Source organism: Mesoplodon densirostris, chromosome 15, assembly GCF_025265405.1.
Source record: "Mesoplodon densirostris isolate mMesDen1 chromosome 15, mMesDen1 primary haplotype, whole genome shotgun sequence".
Taxonomy (NCBI): domain Eukaryota; kingdom Metazoa; phylum Chordata; class Mammalia; order Artiodactyla; family Ziphiidae; genus Mesoplodon; species Mesoplodon densirostris.
In genome coordinates, this window is record NC_082675.1 from 28,985,101 (window position 1) to 29,006,146 (window position 21,046).

The following is a 21,046-nucleotide window of genomic DNA, read 5'->3' on the forward strand; positions in this document are numbered from 1 at the left end:
TTATATGCTTTCATGTTGCTGTCTAACATCTTTTTGTTTCAACTTGCAGGACTTGCTTTAGCATTTCCTGTAAGTCACATCTAGTGGTGATGAACTCCCTCAGGTTTTGTTCACCAGGGAAAGTCTTTATTTCTTAATTTGTGAAGGACAGTTTTGCTGGATAGCATCCTTTTTTTTTTAAGTTTTTAAAATTTATTTATTTTATTTATTTTTGGCTGTGTTGGGTCTTCATTGCTGTGTGTGGGCTTTCTCTAGTTGCAGTGAGCAGGGGCTCCTCTTTGTTGCAGTGCACGGGCTTCTCATTGCAGTGGCTTCTCTTGTTGCAGAGCACAGGCTCTAGGTGCACGGGCTTCAGCAGTTGTGGCACGCAGGCTCAGTAGTTGTGGTGCATGGGCTTAGTTGCTCCGCGGCATGTGGGATCTTCCTGAACCAGGGCTTGAACCCGTGTCCCCTGCATTGGCAGGCGGATTCTTAACCACTGTGCCACCAGGGAAGCCTCAGGATAATATCCTTGACTGGCACATTTTTTTTCCTTTCAGCATTTTCAATATATCATCCCACTCCCTTCCGGCCTCTAAGTTTTCTGCTGAGATATCTGCTTATTATCTTATGGGAACTCACTTGTGATGAGTTGCTTTTCTCTTGCTACTTTCAAGATTCTGTCTGTCTTTGATTTTTGACAGTTTTTTGATTAAAAGGTGTCTTGGGTGGGGGCTGTTTAGGTTCATCCTATTTGGAGTCTTTTGAGCTTCTCAAATCCATTTCCTTTCTCAGATTAGAAAAGCTTTTTTTTTTTTTTTTTTTTTTTTTTTTTTTGCAGTGCCGCCTGGCATGTGGGATCTTAGTTCCCTGACCAGGGATCAAACCCACTCCCCCTGCATTGGAAGCACAGAGTCTTAATCACTGGGCCAACAGGGAAGTCCCTATTATTATTTTTTTAAATATGCTTTGTCTCTCTTTGTTCCTTCTTGGACTCTCATAATACATATCTTGGTCCATTTTGTGCTATTTTATAGGTCCCTTAGGCTTTGTCCATCTTTCATCAGTCTTTTTTTTAATACCTCTGACTTGGTTAATTTCAATCATCAGAATTGCTGATTCTTTCTTCTGCCTGATCAAGTCTGCTGTTGAACCCCTCTAGCGAATATTTCAATTTAGTTATTGTATTCTTCAGCTCCAGAATTTTTGTATGGTTCTTTTAAAAAATAGTTTCTTTGTTGATATTCTCATTTTGTTCATGCGTCGTTCTTTTTTTTTTTTTTTTTGCGTACGCGGGCCTCTCACTGTTGTGGCCTCTCCCGTTGCAGAGCACAGGCTCCGAACGCGCAGGCTCAGCAGCCATGGCTCACGGGCCTAGCCACTCCGTGGCATGTGGGATCTTCCCGGACCGGGGCACAAACCCGTGTCCCCCTGCATCGGCAGGCGGACTCTCAACCATTGCGCCACTAGGGAAGCCCCATGCATTGTTCTTAATCCACTTGGTTGTCTGTGCTCTTGTAGATCACTGTGCTTCTTTAAGACAATTAATTTGAATTCTTTGTCATATAATTCATAGGTTTCTGTTTCCTTGGGATTGGTTTCTGGAGATTGGTTTCTTTTGTTCTTTTGATTGAGCTATGTTTCTGTTTATTCTTGTGCCTCATGATTTTGAGGTTGTTATTGAGTTTTATGTTATTTGATAAAACAGCCACCTCTCTCAGTCTTCTTACAGGGAAGACCTTCACCAGTTGGGCTAGCTGGGGAGTCTGGGGGCCTCAGAAATCCTTTTTGGAGGATGTTATTTCTCTGGGCTTGTGCATGTAATTTCCCAGTTAGAGAGAATTGCAGGTTTCTTTTTCAGGTGCTTGTCATCTCTTGCTCCCTGTGGTGTCCAAGGCTTGTTCTCTAGTGCTGCAGCAGCAAGGTGCCACTCTCCCCTTTGTCCTCAGCAGTCCCCAAGCATCCAAAGTATGCTGTCTCCCCATCAGCATCCTGAGTCAGGTGAGACAGATACTGGTCCCTCAACAGCCCTCTGAGAAGCTGGACTGTTGGACCCACACTTTATTCTTCTCTTTCCCTCCAATTGGGTGCCTTTGGACTGTGTAGAGATGTTGCTGGCCTGTCTGTGGCACTGCAGGCTCTCTGGGGCTGCAGCACACCACTCCTGCCGCCCCCCAACCCCATCTTTGCTTTCAGTGGCCCCCAGCATCTAAACTCTGCCAGTTTCGTCAGGGCTCCAAGTCAGTCAAGGCAGAAACCAGCCACTCCAGCGGCCCTGCAAAAAGCCAACCCGTTGGATGCAGTCCCCTCTCCCTACCCCTCCATCCCCCAGAAGCCTCAAGCTGGTGACTTTCTCCCAACATGCTGAGCTGTTGGCTTGAGGGAGGGACAGTTGTGGGTAAAGTGAAACCGCTCTTCTGTTTTCAGTGCAGTTGTTCTCAACTCTGGACTTGCCTGGGGAACTGGAGCTCTTTAACTAGTTTCTGCTTCCCATAAAGGTATTTTGATTTGTAAGTGGTGTCTCTGTTGGGTCAAGGGCTGGGACTTTCTACCCCATCATCTGGCTGACATCCTGACCCCACAATAGTTTCCCAAAGGGAAACACATCAGGCTGTAGAACCCAGAATAATTTATCAGAAATAAATCATTTACTGAGTGCTATGGAGTAAGGTGTACCCCTTAATATTATAAGCCCTCGTTTTACAGATGAGAAAGCCAAGGCACAGATGTAACACAACAAAATAGCAGGTAAAAAGTGACTCGTATGTAGTAGGCACTCAAAAATGAAAACCTTTTCTCTTATACTCAAACTCTTTTGAGATCGGGAAGTTATTCTGGATGGAGGAAGAAGCCATGAACCAATGAAAGCTGCAGCTTCTAGAAGCTGTAAAGGGGTAGGAAACGGATTCTTTCCAAGACCCTCCAGAGAAAACGCAGCCCTGCCAGCACCTTGACTTAGCCCAGTAAGACCTATTCTGGAATTCTGACTTCCAGAGTTCTAAGATAATAGATTTATTTTGTCTTAAGCCACTAAGTTTCTGGTAATTTGTTACAGCAGACATAGGAAACTAATATAGAAGTCTGAGTTAAAAAAAATTCAGATAAAATTACTTGGGAAACACTTTATTGCACAAAATTTACATTTGTTGTATATGAAAAGCATGGCAAAAACAACCTTTTGTTAATCCATTTTTCTTTGCGATTTTTCTGTGAAAAGTAAAAATTTCCTAATACATTCTTTTTATATAGTTGTTTAACAGGTGTGTTGGTAGTGTGTGTCTTGGGACATAAGGTATAAAACTGAAAACAGATCAGAAAAGCGCAGGGGGAAGACCACTGCCAAAGAGTAACCTCCAGGAACTCGGCATTTTCCATGGCAAGGCAGATGCTGAGGGGTCATCACACTGCAATTGAAGAACAAAATATTGTAATCCTTCAACTTTATCACTAAATCTCCTTTTAACACATATTACAAAACTCTTCCTTTGTTGTTGTTGTTCCTTTTGGTTTTGACACTTATAGCTGTGATTTATTGTAAGGAAAAAACAAAGTAATACATTTCTGTGTCCTTATATCAGCTGAAGATAAAATCTCCTCAATTTCCAAACCATAAAGATACGAACCAGAAAGGCTATAAATAGAGTCCATGGAGCAAAATCAAATTCAAAAGAAATAGTGGTTAAAAAAAAATCAGTGCTGTGTGATTTGTATCAATTTGTTCTTCAAAAAAGCATGAATTAAAAAGACAGTCACCTACCATGTAAAGTAGGCTTAGGTTACTTCTGTTATGCCTAAAGGATAACTGATTTCCCCAGGTGTCATGCTCTTATTTCATAATAGAGAAAAGTATTTTAATTATAATGCATATTGAATAGCTAAAGTATTGCTCACAAAGCTATACCTTTTGCTTAAAAAAAAAAAGAAAAACCTGAATTCCAAAGAGGACTTGTTTATCCTTATAAAAAGCTGCCTGGTATAATTAATGCAACACTAAGAATGAATACAACGAAGTACTTAAGATTTTCCTTTTTTTTTTTGAAAATCAGCCTTAATGAAACAACTGCAAACAACAGGTTGCTTAGCTGTCTTCTTTTGAAAAGTTCAGCTAACTTAAATTTTATATAAAGATGTCTAAATTTAACATAAACTTTCACTTATTTGGTCTACTTATATAGTATGTAAAAAATGCAAGTTTATGAATACATAACTAGAGAAATCAGAGACTTAAGCTTTAGTGAAACTTACACATGGTTTGATTATCTGAAGCCATTCATTAAGATATTCAACAAGACCTAACGCATCTGGGATATTGTCTCCTTCTGCAACGAATTTCAGCAGAATCACCATTGGGATTTCTTTAGAACAGCTGCAACAATTAAAAAGAATTAGATATTCTTCTACTGATACAAGATGATGGTTCCAGTGTGCCTGTTTTTATAGCTGAGATAATCTGCCAGGTTTTAGGCAAGGAGATTCCACATCACAAGATCACTTATCTATCTTCTATTTGTAGGGACAAAACTAGGAACCATGTAACACCCACCCTGGGCACATGAATGTTGCTGCCCCACACCAAGATTTGTGCTGGAAAATTAAAAGGACATCAATTTTTGTGAGAAATATCTGTAAATAGCATGAATTTTAAAGCTACAGATGGTAGAGTTGTAGTATCTTGCAGATACAAACATTTAATTCAAAATGTTTAATTCAAAACAGAATTTAATTCAAAACAGAAAACAGAATTTAATTCAAAACAGAAAACAGGGCCTCCCTGGTGGCGCAGTGGTTAAGAGTCCGCCTGCCGATGCAGGGGATACGGGTTCGTGCCCCGGTCTGGGAGGATCCCATATGCCGCGGAGCGGCTGGGCCCGTGAGCCATGGCCGCTGGGCCTGCGCATCCGGAGCCTGTGCTCCGCAACGGGAGAGGCCACAGCGGTGAGAGGCCCGCATACCGCAAAAAGAAAAAAAAAAAAAAAACAGAAAACAGACCAAGCAATTAGTAGTGGTAGTTTCTTCTGGGTGACAGAACTGAGTATTTAAAATATTGTTTCTTTCAACTATTCTACATTTTCAAAATGTTCTATGAGGAATGTGTCTTTCATAGTATTTTGTCTAGTGTTGCTAACTTTGTGGGCAAAGTTAACAGCTGCCCAGAGGTTGTTCTCTGCCCTAACGGTTTCACCCTATACTTGTGAGCTCAGGGTTGAGGAGGGCTCAGGCAGGCCCCAGGGCTCTTCCCCCAGCAGCTGTCCCCCTCTGGTTCTCTGCCTCATACTCTCCAGCTGTGTCAGCCGCCCCAACTCTGGTCTCCAGTCCCCTCGACTTAGCAAGATGGCTGCACTCTGCCTGGGTCCCCCCACCCCATGCTGCAGTCCAGCAGGAAGCTGGGGCAACAGCAGGACTCTACTGCTTTCTCCCAGGCTTCACAGCTGTGTGCTGCATGGTGTCCAATGTCTGATGAACAGTTGTTTCATCAATGTTGTCCAGTTTCCAATTGTTTATGACAGGAGGGCAAGTCTGCTATCAGCTACTCTGACACGGTCAGAAGCAAAGATAGGAGACTGACTTGCAAAGAAGCAAGAAGTCAGTTTGAAGGGGCAGAGTGCCAGGGGAGCGCGAAGACAGCAGGATCCCCCTTCCCCCACAGAGAAGGGCAGCAAGGACATACAGGAAGCGACGTGGGGCCAACTCTGGCAAACCGGGCAGGTTGTTGCAAAGGAGACAAGAGGAGAAAAGGAGAGGGAACAAAAGCATGGAAGAATGTGACAGCTCTGGGGACACTGTGAGGGCCAGGAGGCCAGCATCTGTGCAGAGTGCACCCAGGGGGCCAGGGCAGAGGGGCCTGGAGGGCTCTGGATGGCACATTGCGGAGGATGAACCAGATTCCACAAAAGGCAAGTAAAACTGCTGATGGATTTTTACTCAGGGAGTCTTGTGATCAGTTTTGCATTTTAGAAAGTTAATTCCAGCATGGCTGCTGAGGTGGTCAGGGCAGGTCAGAATGAGGCAGTAGGGGATCGATCAAGAGACCCTGACAGCAGCTGCTGTGGCCTGGACTGTGTCCCTCCAGAATCTACAAGTGGAAGCCTCACCCACAGGCAACTGTATCTGGGGGCAGGAGGTTTAGGAGGTAATTCAGTGAAAGGTCACAGGAGGGGGCCCTAATCTGATGGGACCATGGCCTTACAGGGAGAGAAGGAGCTCTCTCTCTGCTGAGTGAGGACACAGCCAGAAGGTGGCCGTCTGCAGGCCAGGAAGAGGGCCCTCCCCAGAACCTGACCAGGCCAGCACCCTGACCTCCAGCCTCCAGAGCTGTGAGCAAATACATTTCTGTTGTTTAAGCCCCGCAGTCTATGGTCTGACAGAAGTGCAGGCCACGGGTGATGTGGCCTGAATGGAGTGAGAGAATGATTCAAAGCTGGTGGTTTGCAGGGCAGGTGTGGAGAATAACCAGGTGGCCAGGGCTTCTAGGCTGTGGTAAGAAAAGAGGTGAAATAATATATTATACTAAAGGGCATAAGCTAGACAGGGAAAGAAGTGAAAACACGAATGGAAGATAGGCTAGGAAAAAAGAGAAGTTGAAGGAAATGATGGTTTTAATAAGAGCATAGATTTTCAGGTATAAAACAGGAGTTATTTAATGAGTACAGATCTTCTATTTAGAACGATGACAAAGTTCTGAAAGTGGATGGTGGTGATGGGTACACAACAATGAATGTACTGAATGTCACTTAATTGTATACTTAAAAATGGTTAATTTAATGTTATGTACATCTCACCACCACCACCACTGCAAAGAGGACTGCAGAGGTGGCACAGAATATGTATTAGGACCCCTAACATGACACACATAATAAAGCATTAAATATGGCTTTTCAGGAACCAATTCTATAACCACATTTCAATCCTTCCCCTGAATGTAACACGGTACCTATTTAATGAAGACATCTTCGGAGTTCCAGTAAGTACTCCAAACACTATCCCAGTTATCTTACTTTCATTTTCAGATAAGATGGGCAGCAAATACACAGGTAAGCTCACCCTTCGTCATAGAGTGTTTTTGTGATACCTCCTCCAGGAATACGGATGCAAAACTCAGAATCGTCTATTTCAGGAATGCATGGGCTTTTTTCCATTTCTTCCCAGTTAAGGCTCTGTATTTTATTCTGAACACTTTTTTGCATGGAAGGTGTAAGTAGGTACCTGAAGGGAGTACTGGAAACAATCATATAATTAACTAAAAACTCACAAATACGTACATTAAGACAATTAACAGTTTTAGCAAAAATTATCTTGTCCTCCATATATTCTGCTGCACAAAGCAAAACACGCGTTTCAGCAGTCTATGGAAGAGCAACATGTAAAAATATTGCTCTGACTTGCTATTTACAAATTTAGGGGAGAGCGTAGACAGGAAAACTTAACCCAAGGCCAGGCCAGCGTGAAGATGTCCACAGCCACACTCCCACCAGGCCCACTGTGAGAGTCCCAGAAACTAAGTCTAGTCTTGAAAGGTTACTCTTGGCTAATAATTTCTTCATCAGAATTTTACAGGTGAAGAAATGATAATGCAATAAACTAGTTTAGATTTCTAAGTCTTGGATACTTTGTCTTCTATTTAAGAACTCAATCTGACATGCCTGGGAGCTATACTTAAAGGCAACTGGAGTTCTGCAAATACAAATGGTTGAATATATGGAAATAAACAGATCCAGTCTTTGAAAAGCAATCAACCAATAAACATCAGGTACCCTTTCTCCTTTCCCTTCATCAGCTGAGGTTTGTGGCACTGCCAGGCACGTGATACCACACAGCAGAGCACAGCTCCAGAATCATTCCTGCCTTTACCCTAGGATCCCAGTGCCGCAGCCCTGGGAACGTCAAGGGCCCCCCACCTCTACTCCTCCTAGCTCATGTTCTTTACCTCCTTCTTTCTAAATTCCAGGGAGGACAGGAAAGGATATACATGGCTTTAAAATTTTATTTTAACCTTTTAATAGAGAAATCATCCTAATAACTGTATAAATCATAGCAAAATACTTTTCCAAAGACACAGACATACCTGCGGAGCTGGAGGTCATTACAGTGATACGAGTGGCTGCTTGAAAGAACAACAACTTTGGCACAGTTGCTGCTTTTCACCCAGGAAAGCAGTTTCTCACAGAATGACTTTGATTTATACTTTGTATACCATTGAAAGAATAAAACAAAAATAGAAAAGTTAGATCCTAGAGTTATAATAAGAGTAGTCTATATAGTATTTCACCCACGTTATGTGATGATATATAGTTTATATATATTAAAATTATAATTATTTTTAGATCCACTTACTGTCCTTAGACTGAAGGTGAAAGATGAGGAGCAACGACTGTTTTTTTATTTTTATTTTTTAACATCTTTATTGGAGTAGAATTGCTTTACAATGGTGCGTTAGTTTCTGCTTTATAACAAAGTGAATCAGTTATACATATACATACATCCCCATATCTCTTCCCTCTTGTGTCTCCCTCCCACACTCCCTATCCCACCCCAGGGTGGTCACAAAGCACAAAGCTGATCTCCCTGTGCTATGCGGCTGCTTCCCACTAGCTATCTACTTTCCATTTGGTAGTGTATATATGTCCATGCCACTCTCTCACTTTGTCCCAGCTTACCCTTCCCCCTCCCCATATCCTCAAGTCCATTCTCAAGTAGGTCTTCGTCTTTATTCCCGTCTTGCCCCTAGGTTCTTCGTGACCATTTTTTTTTTGTTTTTTTAGATTCTATATATGTGTTAGCATATGGTATTTGTTTTTCTCTTTCTGACTTACTCCACTCTGTATGACAGACTCTAGGTCCATCCACGTCTCTACAAATGACTCAATTTTCTTTTTATGGCCGAGTAATATTCCATTGTATATATGTGCAACATCTTCTTTATCCATTCATCTGTCGATGGATTAGGTTGCTTCCAAGTCCTGACTATTGAAAACAGAGCTGCAATGAAAATTGTGGCACATGACTCTTTTGAATTATGGTTTTCTCAGGGTGTGTGTGTGTGTGTGTATACATATATATATATAGTGGGATTGCTGGGTGGTATGGTAGTTCTATTTTTAGTTTTTTAAGGAACCTCCATACTGTTCTCCATAGCGGCTGTATCAATTTACATTCCCACCAACAGTGCAAGAGGGTTCCCTTTTCTCCACACCCTCTCCAGCATTTGTTGTTTGTAGATTTTTTGATGATGGCCATTCTGACCGGTGTGAGGTGATATCTCATTGTAGTTTTGATTTGCATTTCTCTAAATGATTAGTGATGTTGAGCATCCTTTCATGTGTTTGTTGGCAATCTGTATATCTTCTTTGGAGAAATGTCTATTTCGGTCTTTTGCCCATTTTTGGATTTTTTTTTTGATATTGAGCTGCATGAGCTGCTTGTATATTTTGGAGATTAATCCCTTGTCAGTTGCTTCATTTGCAAATATTTTCTCCCATTCTGAGAGTTGTCTTTTCATCTTACGGTTTCCTTTGCCATGCAAAAGCTTTTAACTTTCATTAGGTCCCATTTGTTTATTTTTGTTTTTATTTCCATTTCTCCAGGAGGTGGGTCAAAAAGGATCTTGTTGTGATTTATGTCATGGAGTGTTCTGCCTATGTTTTCCTCTAAGAGTTTTATAGTGTCTGGCCTTATATTTAGGTCTTTAATCCATTTTGAGTTTACTTTTGTGTATGGTGTTAGGGAGTGTGCTAATTTCATTCTTTTACATGTAGCTGTCCAGTTTTCCCAGCACCACTTACTGAAGAGGCTGTTCATGGTATATTCTTGCCTCCTTTATCAAAGATAAGGTGACCATAGGTGCGTGGGTTTAGCTCTGGGCTCTCTATCCTGTTCCATTGATCTATATTTCTGTTTTTGTGCCAGTACCATACTGTCTTGATTACTGTAGCTTTCTAGTATAGTCTGAAGTCAGGGAGCCTGATTCCTCCAGCTCCATTTTTCTTTCTCAAGACTGCTTTGGCTATTCGGGGTCTTTTGTGTTTCCATACAAATTGTGAAATTTTTTGTTCTAGTTCTGTGAAAAATGCCATTGGTAGTTTGATAGGGATTGCACTGAATCTGTAGATTGCTTTGGGTAGTAGAGTCATTTTCACAATGTTGATTCTTCCAACCCAAGAACATGGTATATCTCTACATCTGTCTGTATCATCTTTAATTTCTTTCATCAGTGTCTTATAGTTTTCTGCATACAGGTGTTTTGTCTCCTTAGGTAGATTTATTCCTAGGTATTTTACTCTTTTTGTTGCAATGGTAAATGGGAGTGTTTCCTTAATTTCTCTGTCAGATTTTTCATCATTAGTGTATAGGAATGCAAGAGATTTCTGTGCATTAATTTTGTATCCTGCTACTTTACCAAATTCATTGATTAGCTCTAGTAGTTTTCTGGTAGCATCTTTAAGATTCTCTATGTATAGTATGTCATCTGCAAACAGTGACTGTTTTACTTCTTTTTTTCCAATTTGGATTCCTTCTTTTTCTTTTTCTTCTCTGATTGCTGTGGCTAAAACTTCCAAAACTATGTTGAATAATAGTGGTAAGAGTGAGCAACCTTGCCTTGTTCCTGATCTTAGTGGAAATGGTTTCAGTTTTTCACCACTGAGAATGATGTTGGCTGTGGGTTTGTCATATATGGCCTTTATTATGTTGAGGTAAGTTCCCTCTATGCCTACTTTCCAGAGGATTTTTATCATAAATGGGTGTTGAATTTTGTTGAAACCGTTTCTGCATCTAATGAGATGATTATATGGTTTTTCTCCTTCAAATTGTTAACATGGTTTATCACATTGATTGACTTACATATATTGAAGAATACTTGCATTCCTGGGATAAACCCCACTTGATCATGGTGTATGATCCTTTTAATGTGCTGTTGGATTCTGTTTGCTAGTATTTTGTTCAGGACTTTTGCATCTATGTTCATCAGTGATATTGGCCTGTAGCTTTCTTTTTTTGTGGCATCTTTGTCTGGTTTTGGTATCAGGGTGATGGTGGCCTCGTAGAATGAGTTTGGGAGTGTTCCTCCCTCTGCTATATTTTGGAAGAGTTTGCGAAGGATAGGTGTTAGCTCTTCTCTAAATGTTTGATAGAATTCGCATGTGAAGCCATCTGGTCCTGGGCTTTTGTTTGTTGGAAGATTTTTAACCACAGTTTCAATTTCAGTGCTTGTAATTGGTCTGTTTATATCTTCTATTTCTTCCTGATTCAGTCTCGGAAGGTTGTGCTTTTCTAAGAATTTGTCCATTTCTTCCAGGTTGTCCCTTTTATTGGCATATAGGTGCCTGTAGTAATCTCTCATGAGCAACCAAACCAAAAAACAAATCCACCAATGATAACATGCACTAAAAACTATACTAAAAAAACCCCCCAAAACCAAAAAATGCTCAGTCAGAACCCTAGGACAAATGGCAAAAGCAAAGCTATACAGACAAAACCACACAAAGAAGCATACACATACACACTCAGAAAAAGAGAAAAAGGAAAAAAATATATATATATATAAAAAAATAAAAAAAGAGAGCAACCAAATCAATAAACAAATCTACCAATGATAATAAGCTCTAAATACTAAACTAAGATAAACATAAAACCAGAAACAAATTAGATGCAGAAAGCAAACCCCAAGCCTACAGTTGCTACCAAAGTCCACTGCTTCAATTTGGGGATGATTCGTTGTCTATTCAGGTATTCCAGAGATGCAGGGTACATCAAGTTGATTGTGGAGATTTAACCCGCTGCTCCTGAGGCTGCTGGGAGAGATTTCCCTTTCTCGTCTTTGCTCACACAGCTCCTGGGGTTCAGCTTTGGATTTGACCCTGCTTCTGTGTGTAGGTCGCGTGAGGGCATCTCTTCCCCACCCAGACAGGACAGGGTTAAAGAAGTGGCTGCTTAGGGGGCTCTGGCTCACTCAAGCCGGGGGGAGGGAGGGGTACGGAATGTGGGGCGAGCCTGTGGTGGCAGAGGCTGGCGTGATGTTGCAACAGCCTGAGGCATGCCATGTGTTCTCCTGGGGAAGCTGTCCCTGGATCACAAGACCCTGGCAGTGGTGGGTCACACAGGCTCCCGGGAGGGGAGGTGTGTAGAGTGACCTGTGCTTGCACACAGGCTTCTTGGTGGCCGCAGCAGTAGCCTTAGCATCTCATGCCCGTCTCTGGGGTCTGCACTGATAGCCGCGGCTCACGCCCATCTCTGGAGGTTGTTTAGGTGGTGCTCTGAATCCCCTCTCCTTGCGCATCCCAAAACAATGGTCTCTTGCATCTTAGGCAGGTCCAGAGTTTTCCCCGGACTCCCTCCCTGTTAGCTGTGGCACACTAGCCCCCTTCAGGCTGTCTTCATGCAGCCAACCCCAGTCCTCTCCCTGGGATCTGACCTCCGATGCCCAAGCCTTAGCTCCCAGCCCCCATGCACCCCAGCGGGTGAGCAGACAAGCCTCTCAGGCTGGTGAGTGCTGGTCGGCACCGATCCTCAGTGCGGGAACCTCTCCACTTTGCCCTCTGCACCCCTGTTGCTGCGCTCTCCTCTGTGGCTCCAAAGCTTCCCCCCAGCCACCCCCCGTCTCCGCCAGTGAAGGGGCTGCCTAGTGTGTGGAAACTTTTCCTCCTTCACAGCTCCCTCCCAGAGGTGCAGGTCCCACCCCTATTCTTTTGTCTCTGTTTTTCCTTTTTTCTTTTGCCCTACCCAGGTACATGGGGGAGTTTCTTGCCTTTTGGGAAGTCTGAGGTCTTCTGCCAGCGTTCAGTAGGTGTTCTGTAGGAGTTGTTCCACATGTAGATGTAGTGATGTAGTTTTGATGTATTTGTGGGGAGGAAGGTGATCACTACATCTTACTCCTCCACCATCTTTTTTTTTTTTTTTTTTTTTTTTTGCTGTACATGGTCCTCTCACTGTTGTGGCCTCTCCCGTTGTGGAACACAGGCTCCGGACGCGCAGGCTCAGCGGCCATGGCTCACAGGCCCAGCCGCTCCGCGGCATGTGGGATCTTCCCAGACCAGGGCACGAACCCGTGTCCCCTGCATCAGCAGGCGGACTCTCAACCACTGCGCCACCAGGGAAGCCCTCCTCCACCATCTTGAAGGCACCTCACAATGACTATTTATTTTATCTTTACAACTAGAGATAAGCTAAGTGTGAGGAATCTATATTTCAATTTTCCAGTTCTGTACTTCAGTGATCTATTGTTACTCAAAAACCACCACATGGTTATCTATGAGACGTTCTTGCCAGAAATTTCTGCCCCAAATCTGATCAGAAAGAAACAGTTAGGTGAATCCAGAAGGCTGAATATCTGGCCTGGGTCCCTCAGAGGAGTCAATATTGTGAATCACAGAAAGAGGAGGGCAGCGCTACATTGAACACCAAATGAAAAGATGTAACAGCCTAAGGCAACACACAAACCTTGCCTGGATCCAGAATTGAAGGATATCTGGGGAACAACTGGGGAATTTGAATATGCCGAACGCTAGTACTTAATAATTCACTGCATGCTGACTTTCCAGGTGTGTGGCAGTGTGTGGTTGTCAGGTTGTGTGTGAAGGAGAGTCTCCTTCTTGTATGGAGTGAGCAACATGATGTCAGCAGCCTCCTTTTGGACTGTTTGGCAGGAGGAAACTGCGTGTACTTGCGCAAAGAGAATCAAGCAGGTGTGGCAAGATGTGAACAGGTGACTGATCTGGGATCTGGGTCATAAAATTTGGGGGGAAACCCCACTTTATGGAAACTCTTTTCAGAGACTGCTAATAAAATAATTATTCAATAAAATTTTAAATGCAGGTAAGAAATGGCTACCTTTTAAAAACAGAAGGGCAGTTCATGTCTTGGTTAAGAGAGGCCAGCTCCAGAGCCAGGCTGCCGGGTCTAGAATGCTGGCTCTACCCATGGACCACATGGCTTGAGCAAGCTGCCTGAGCTTCTGTTGTTCTGATTTCTCACTTGTAAAATGAAGATAATTAGCATCTGCCTCCTAGGATTGTTGTGAGCACTGAGTAGAGCAACATGCTTGAAGTATTTAGAGTATTATTGGTGCAAAGAATCTATGCTCAAAAAATGTCTGCTACTTTGAAATCACTCTTTATTTACATCTATCAACAATTTCAGGGACTTCCCTGGTGGTGCAGTGGTTAAGAATCTGCCTGCCAATGCAGGGGACACAGGTTCGAGCCCTGGTCCGGGAAGATCCCACATGCCGTGGAGCAACTAAGCCCGTGCGCCACAACTACTGAGCCTGTACTCTAGAGCCCGCAAGCCACAACTACTGAGCCTGCGTGCCACAACTACCAAAGTCCATGCGCCTAGAGCCCATGCTCTGCAACAAGAGAAGCCACTGCAATGAGAAGCTGAGCAGCCCCCGCCCAAAGCCTGCACACCGCAACCAAGAGTAGCCCCTGCTCACCACAACTAGAGAAAGCCCACATGCAGCAACGAAGACCCAACACAGCCAATAAATGAAAAAAAAATTTTTTTTAATTTCATTTCGAAGTGTCTGAACTGTCCATCTTACTTGAACTTACACTGATATTAGGAAGAGAACAAAAAAGCCATGTGGCACAATGCAAAAATGCTAGCAACTGTCACTGCCAAACTTTGTGTGTAATATTGTTAACTAAGGAAAGAGTGATAAATATTAAAATAACCATAGCTCCATTCATGATAGCCTCAAACTGGAAAAAAATCAAATGCTCCATCAACAGTATGGGTAAATCATGGTTTATTTACACAACAGATTCATGCACAGAGGTGAGAAGGAAGTAACTACCTCTACCTGCAACAATGTGGAAGCACCTCGCAGACAGAACGTGGAGTAAAGGAGGCCAGACGTGAAGAAGTGCACCCGTGAGATCCCGCTCCTACAACATGGTGACTGTGGGGGTGTGTGGAGGGGCCCCCGGGAAGGGGAGACCTTTCTGCCCCCCTGAACAGGTGGTACCTCAATCCACTCTACACCAAGGCTCTGTCTAGAAGCTGAGGATACAGGAGTGAATGACACCTTGTCACTTTTCTCAGGGAACTTCCTTTCTATCAGGTGGGAATTGAGGAGTCATGAAGAAAACTAGCTCAGGATAAGATGAGAGAAAGGGTGCTGGGGGGAGGCCTTTCTGATGAGGGTCAGTTAAGCAAAGACTAAAGGAAGTGAGCCATTCAGGTGTCCAGTGGAAAAGTGGTCCAGGCAGAGAAACTACTGTGAAGACAGACAGGATGAGCTTAATGTGTTTGAACAGCACAGGGTGGCCAGTGTGGCTGGAGCAGGGCAAGCAAGAGGGGGAACAGGGGACAGGTACGCAGGACAGCTGGACGTGGGGCCAGGGACAGAGCTGCCCCGCAGACACTCCATGGTAACCAAATGCTCTTTACGGCAGCTGCTCGCCACGCATGGCTGTGGAGAACTTGCAATGTGGCTACTAGGACAGAGGAACTGAATTTTTAATTTTACTTACTTCTAATGAATGAGTCAAAATTTAAACAGCTACATGTGTCTAGTGGCTGCCACGTCAGAGATGTAGGGCCTGTCAGGCCGTGGTGAGGGCTGTGAACTCGCTTTGAGATGGGAAGCTACTGGTGGGTTTGGAAGGCAGAAGTGACATGCTTTGATTGAGATTTAAAGGATCATGGGTGGAGCTGTCTGCGGGGCGGGTGGTGCAGAAGCAGAATCAGGGCGTGAGGGAGGGGGTGGCTGGACTGGAGTGGTGGCAGCGGAAGATGAAAGAAGTTGGATTCAGAAAATATTTTCATATATATATAATTTTTATGTAGATGCCACTGGTTTGAAATGCAACTCAAATAGAATAAACCTGTAATATTTATATGCTTAAAGTTTTTCACCAATGCTACCTGAATCGGGAATATATAAGACCCAAGCTAGGGACTTCCCTGGTGGTCCAGAGGTTAAGAATCTGCGTTTCAATGCAGGGGACTCGGGTTCGATCCCTGGTCAGGGAACTAAGATCCCACATGCCGCAGGGCAACTAAGCCCACGCGCCACAACTAGAGAGCCTGCACGCCATGACTAGAGAGAAGCCCGTGTGCCGCAACTAAGACACGACAAAAGCCAAAAATAAATAAATAAATAAATAAATATTAAAAAAAAAAAAAGACCCAAGCTATATGTCCCAATTCCTTTCAATATATTCATGAAATAATACTAACAACTCCAAAATTTTATGAGTATTTCTCTATAGAATCAGACCTTGCTTAACGGTATAAACATAAACAAAGAAATGATTTTTGAGTCTTAATGATAATGACTCAGTATTTTCTCATTATATTGCACCTTAATAAACTTAAGAAGGCAAAAATAACATACTAACCTTAATAAAAATGGATCTTAACTGAAGAGCCACTAGTTTCTTTGAAGGCGATGCATACACTGCAAGTCCCAGAAAATGAAACCAAGTGATAGTTAGATTGAAGGAGTCACAAGTGAAGTTATAATGACAAAAAGCTGAACTAGGAGAACTTCTGCATCTAAATGTTTTCAATAGTTAAAATATAGAACATATGCACTATATCATTTAGTTAAAACAAAACACTTTAATACCTCAAAATTCACATGTGGGCTTTATCCTACAGAATACATTCAGTGCTGAAAAGTTAACTGTAAGAAAATTATCAAAAATTATTTCTCTTCTTTGACTGTAAAACCAGAGAAGTATTCTGGAAATTTCTAGCATTGTGACAAATGACATCATTCTTAAGACCGTTTTTGGTTTCTGATATTCTTTCCTCTTTTCTCTAGAGAACAGCAACAGTCATTGGGATTAGAAGAAGGAAGAATAAAATGCGGCGAATGTTAGCTGTGTAATAAAATACCTGCAATAGGTACATGTGTTCTTTAGGAGTTTTTGAAAGACCTGAAATAACATGCAAAAATTTATGTGAGTCGACGTGTGTGAATTTTTTCTGCAAAAAGGATCCACAATTTTCATCAGATTCTACAAGGGGCCCACTTTACTGATGCTTAAGAGGTCCTGCCCAACTTCACCTCCAAGAATGAGAAGCTCCAAGATGACCCAAGGACAAAATACAGAGTACCTGAGGACATGTGATTAGGCCACTGTGCCAAGGGGTAAGCTTTCAGTTACTGTAAAAAGATTACAAATAACCTTAGACTTGGGCACAGCCTTTGATGGATCACGTCTCTCCTGTTATACAGGTCTTTTTGGGGTTGCCTCGTTGGACTGGTGCATGTGGGGTGGCTGGGGCTGTGCTGCATCAGTGAGTCTGCTGACCACCAGGTATGTGTGGGGCAAAGGAGGCTAGAGCAGGAGGTCTAGGAATTAGGGAAAAGGGCAGGCTGAGCTTTAAAATATAAGATGTACCACTTTCTACAACAGCAACACTTGTGTTCTCCACCAGTGTATCACGAAGGTCTTTTTTTGTTGTTAAGATCCTGTTTTCCAGATCCTTTTTCTTGTCAGGTGATGTAACATTGCCTTTCACGTATTCTGGCCAAAACTATTTATCTTTTAAATAATCAAGCCTTTATTCCTAACTCCAGTTTCAGAAAATAAAGAAACTAGAGGAACATGGCAAATGACACCACAGGAAGCAATCAGACAAATGTAGAAGGTGGGACATTCTCCTCGACAATGTGTCCGGTTTTTTCCTTCAGTAAATCAGTTTTGCAAAGAAGGGAAAGAGATTATGTAGGGTAAGAGATTTCAAAGGCACGATAATCAGAAGTACTATGGCCTGGTCTGGACAAACTAACTTTAAAGGACAGTTTTGGGTAAACTGGGCCTCTCTGAATATGGATAGGGTATAGGAAGATATTGCTAATTTTGTTAAATGCAATGGTGTTTTAGCTATGTAAAAAAATGTACTATAAGAGGTGCATACTTACATATTTGGGGGTGGAATGTTGTGATGTCTATAATTTATTTCAAAAAGACACCTCATCTTAAAAAATAAAAAAGTGGATTAAAGAACTGTCTCCAATGGACCTGCTGCCAGTTTGTGTCAGAGGAAAAAGCCAGTGGGTCTTCCGCTGGAGCGAAGGTGCATTAGCAGGTGACGGGGAGGCAGGTCTCTGGGTCAGGCTGCCTCGATTAATCATGGGACCATAACTTCTCTGTGCACTGGTTGCCTGATCTATAAAACCACCCATGGATAGTTGTGAGCATTAAGTGAATTAACACATGTAAATGCACAGTGTTCAGCTCAGAGGAGATACTCAACAAATGACAGTTGTTACCATTAGTCTAAATATAAAAATTCTAGTTCTACCATTTATAGTCCTTTGTCCTTCAAGGCAATAATTGAAATTATCTAGTGTTAACAAAACCATCTTTCTAAGGTGTATTTCATTATTGTAAGCTAATGACATGGTTAGTAAGACTGACAAAACCCAAAATGCTTCCTCACTTGTTTCTAGGTCCACCTACGGTCTTTCATGCTCCTCTGTCACCTTTGGCTTCTACCTTAAACTGGTAAACCGAAGACTGAGAGGCCAAGGCAGCAGCTGCCCGTCACGCGAGGTAACTGGAGGTTCCTTTGTTTTCCTCTCCTCCCGAGGGGCAGTCTCATCATGAACACAGTGGTCGGGGGCTGTAAACTGTGTGCCCCAACTAACCCATCTTGACAGTCCAACGAGGAACTGTGGAGACGTACGGCGCGGGAAGAGCCCACACCTACTGCAGTGTTAGGGAACTCCGCCTCTCTGAGCCTCATCAGTGTTACGACGGATTCTACAACGTGACAGGATAGCAAAGGCCTGTGTGAGGTAGCGTATATTAAACATATGGGACTGAGCCCAGTGGAATTCTCTCTCCCTGGTATTAGTGATGCTTACCCATGCCACTAAGGAGAGAAAATAAAACTGAGGATAAAAGGGGAAAAACCCCACGTTAAACAAATAGGTATCTCAAATTCCATCCAAGGATACAAATACAACCACATCTCTCAAGGGAGCTGCCATTTAGGAAAGGCTAAGGCCTAAACCAGGGTGTATGCAGGAGAGGAGAACACAGTGTCCTGAACTCTGCACAGAGCCGGTGCCAGGTGCTGCAGGACATACTGGGAGGGTCTGGTTCTGATTTAAAACAACTCTACCTTGTAGGAGAATATAACACACCTTCAGCATTTATACTGAGTTCTGTTGAATTTTCTTCTGCAGTTGCATATGGATTGTTTCCAACCATCGGCACAAGACAATCGGTATAGAAGTAACCAATCTTACACATATTCAGTGTAGAAATAATCAGATCTATTGCAAGCTGGCCAACATTTCCAACAGATACTGCTGGCTGAAACAGTAAAATAATATATTCATTAAGTCAACCAAATTAGCAGCACTTTAAAAAGTTTAGTCAGAAGACAACAATCACAGCACTGGTACTGCATGCTTACGCTCAGGTGAATCACAGCTGGATTCTGACCCTTTCATTAGCTCCACCTTTCAGACTACTGATTGAACACTTAACTGAATACCCCAATGGAATGAATCTTCCATTTCTTCAACCTAACATGGCTTCCCTCTTCACCACTCCACTGTCAAGGGTACCACTAGTATCTTTTGGACATTACTTTCTCTGTGACATTTTTCTTTTTCTTCTTCTTTTGCCAAGTATCTCCTGCAAAAACACTTCTCTTTTGTGATTAATAAATATTTTTCAGGGAGATACTTTGAAAGGAAGTCAAATTTCCTTCCTCAGTACACTATCACATGCTAATTTAATCATTTATTGACATTTTATTTCTTTTTTGGCCACGCAGCATGCGAGATCTTAGTTCCTGGACCAGGGATCAAACCCGTGCCCCCTGCAGTGGAAGGGTGAAGTCCTAACCACTGGACCACCAGGGAAGTCCCCATTAATATTTCTTGTGTGCACTATTATGATGAAAATTATCAAAAAGTAACTTTTCTATTACCATCATCCTTTTAAAAAACTAAAATATAATTGACATGTAACATTATATTAATTTCAGTTGTACAACATTGTGATTCGACATCTGTACATACTGCAATATGATCACCTCAACAGGTCTAGTTAGCAACCAACGCCACACAGTCAGAAAAAACTTTTTTTCTTGTGATGAGAACTTTTTAAGATCTACTCTGTTAACAACTTTCAAATGTACAATACAGTATTGACTATAATCATCATGCTTCGAGTTACATCCCGGGACCTATTTTTGACTAGAGATTTGTACTTTTGACCCCCTTCTCCCATTTTATCCACCCCTGCTGGCAAGCACCAATCTGTTCTCTGTATCTATAAGTTTTTGTTTGTCCGTCTGTCTGTTTTTTAAATTCCAAACATGAAGCTTTTCTTAAGAGGTTCTTGTGTCCCTCCCCCTCCCAATAAATCCTAGGGCCTTTCTGTACCTTTTTCAACGTTCTAACCTTATTTATATACATGTGTTTCCAACTAAACTGCAAACTCCTTGAAGACAAGAATCTAGTCTTTTTGTCACATTTTGACACCACAGAACGCTCACTGAGTGAGCAAAAGTCTTTAGCAACCCGTCTGTAGTTTCCTGGCTAATGACGATTCGCTAGCTTGAACCTGACTCCAGAACTAGCTGAGAAAAGGTTTTCCAGGATGAAATGTAAAGCGAATGGCCCGCACGACACCAGCTGAGCACAGGTCACTCCCCAGCACTTTCCACTCTCAGCCACCAGGACTCGGGGCCGTAGACCCGCGCGCGTCCGGGGACCGCCGCTCGGACCCCACCCCGCCCCCTCCCCCGGGGCCGGACTCACCATCAGGAGCGTGCACCCCGCGAGGTCGGGGACCGAGTCCCCGCAAGGGACGAACATGGTCTAGCCGGCTGCTACAGCGGGAAGAGCCTGCGGCCGGAAGTGCGGGCGGGCGGCGCGCGGGGTCCTACGAGGCCTTCGGCGCGGTTAGGGGGGTGGGGTCCTTCGAGGCCCCCGGCGGGGGGTCCTGAGGTGCCCGTGCCACCGCCTGCCGAGGCGGCGCGCGGCAGGGCCTGCGTGGAGGGGCGGTGGCAGGGGCGGCGCCGCGGGGAGCCGGCAGGCACCGCGCGGAGGCGGCGGGCGGGGCCGAGCGGGGGGCGCCGGCCGAGATGACTG

The 21,046-nt window shown here is 43.3% G+C and overlaps 1 protein-coding gene across 1 annotated transcript; it reads right to left on the reverse strand.

The window, feature by feature from the left end:
• Nucleotides 1-3,086: 3,086 nt before the first annotated feature.
• On the reverse strand, nt 3,087-20,960 carry PSMG2 (proteasome assembly chaperone 2). Its single transcript, XM_060118864.1, has 7 exons — nt 20,714-20,960; nt 19,082-19,253; nt 16,317-16,375; nt 8,042-8,160; nt 7,021-7,194; nt 4,225-4,345; nt 3,087-3,383 (listed from the first exon to the last, which is right to left on the reverse strand). The coding sequence occupies exons 1-7, from the start codon at nt 20,768-20,770 to the stop codon at nt 3,291-3,293; spliced, it is 795 nt and encodes a 264-aa protein (XP_059974847.1). The 5' UTR covers nt 20,771-20,960; the 3' UTR covers nt 3,087-3,290.
• Nucleotides 20,961-21,046: the final 86 nt, after the last annotated feature.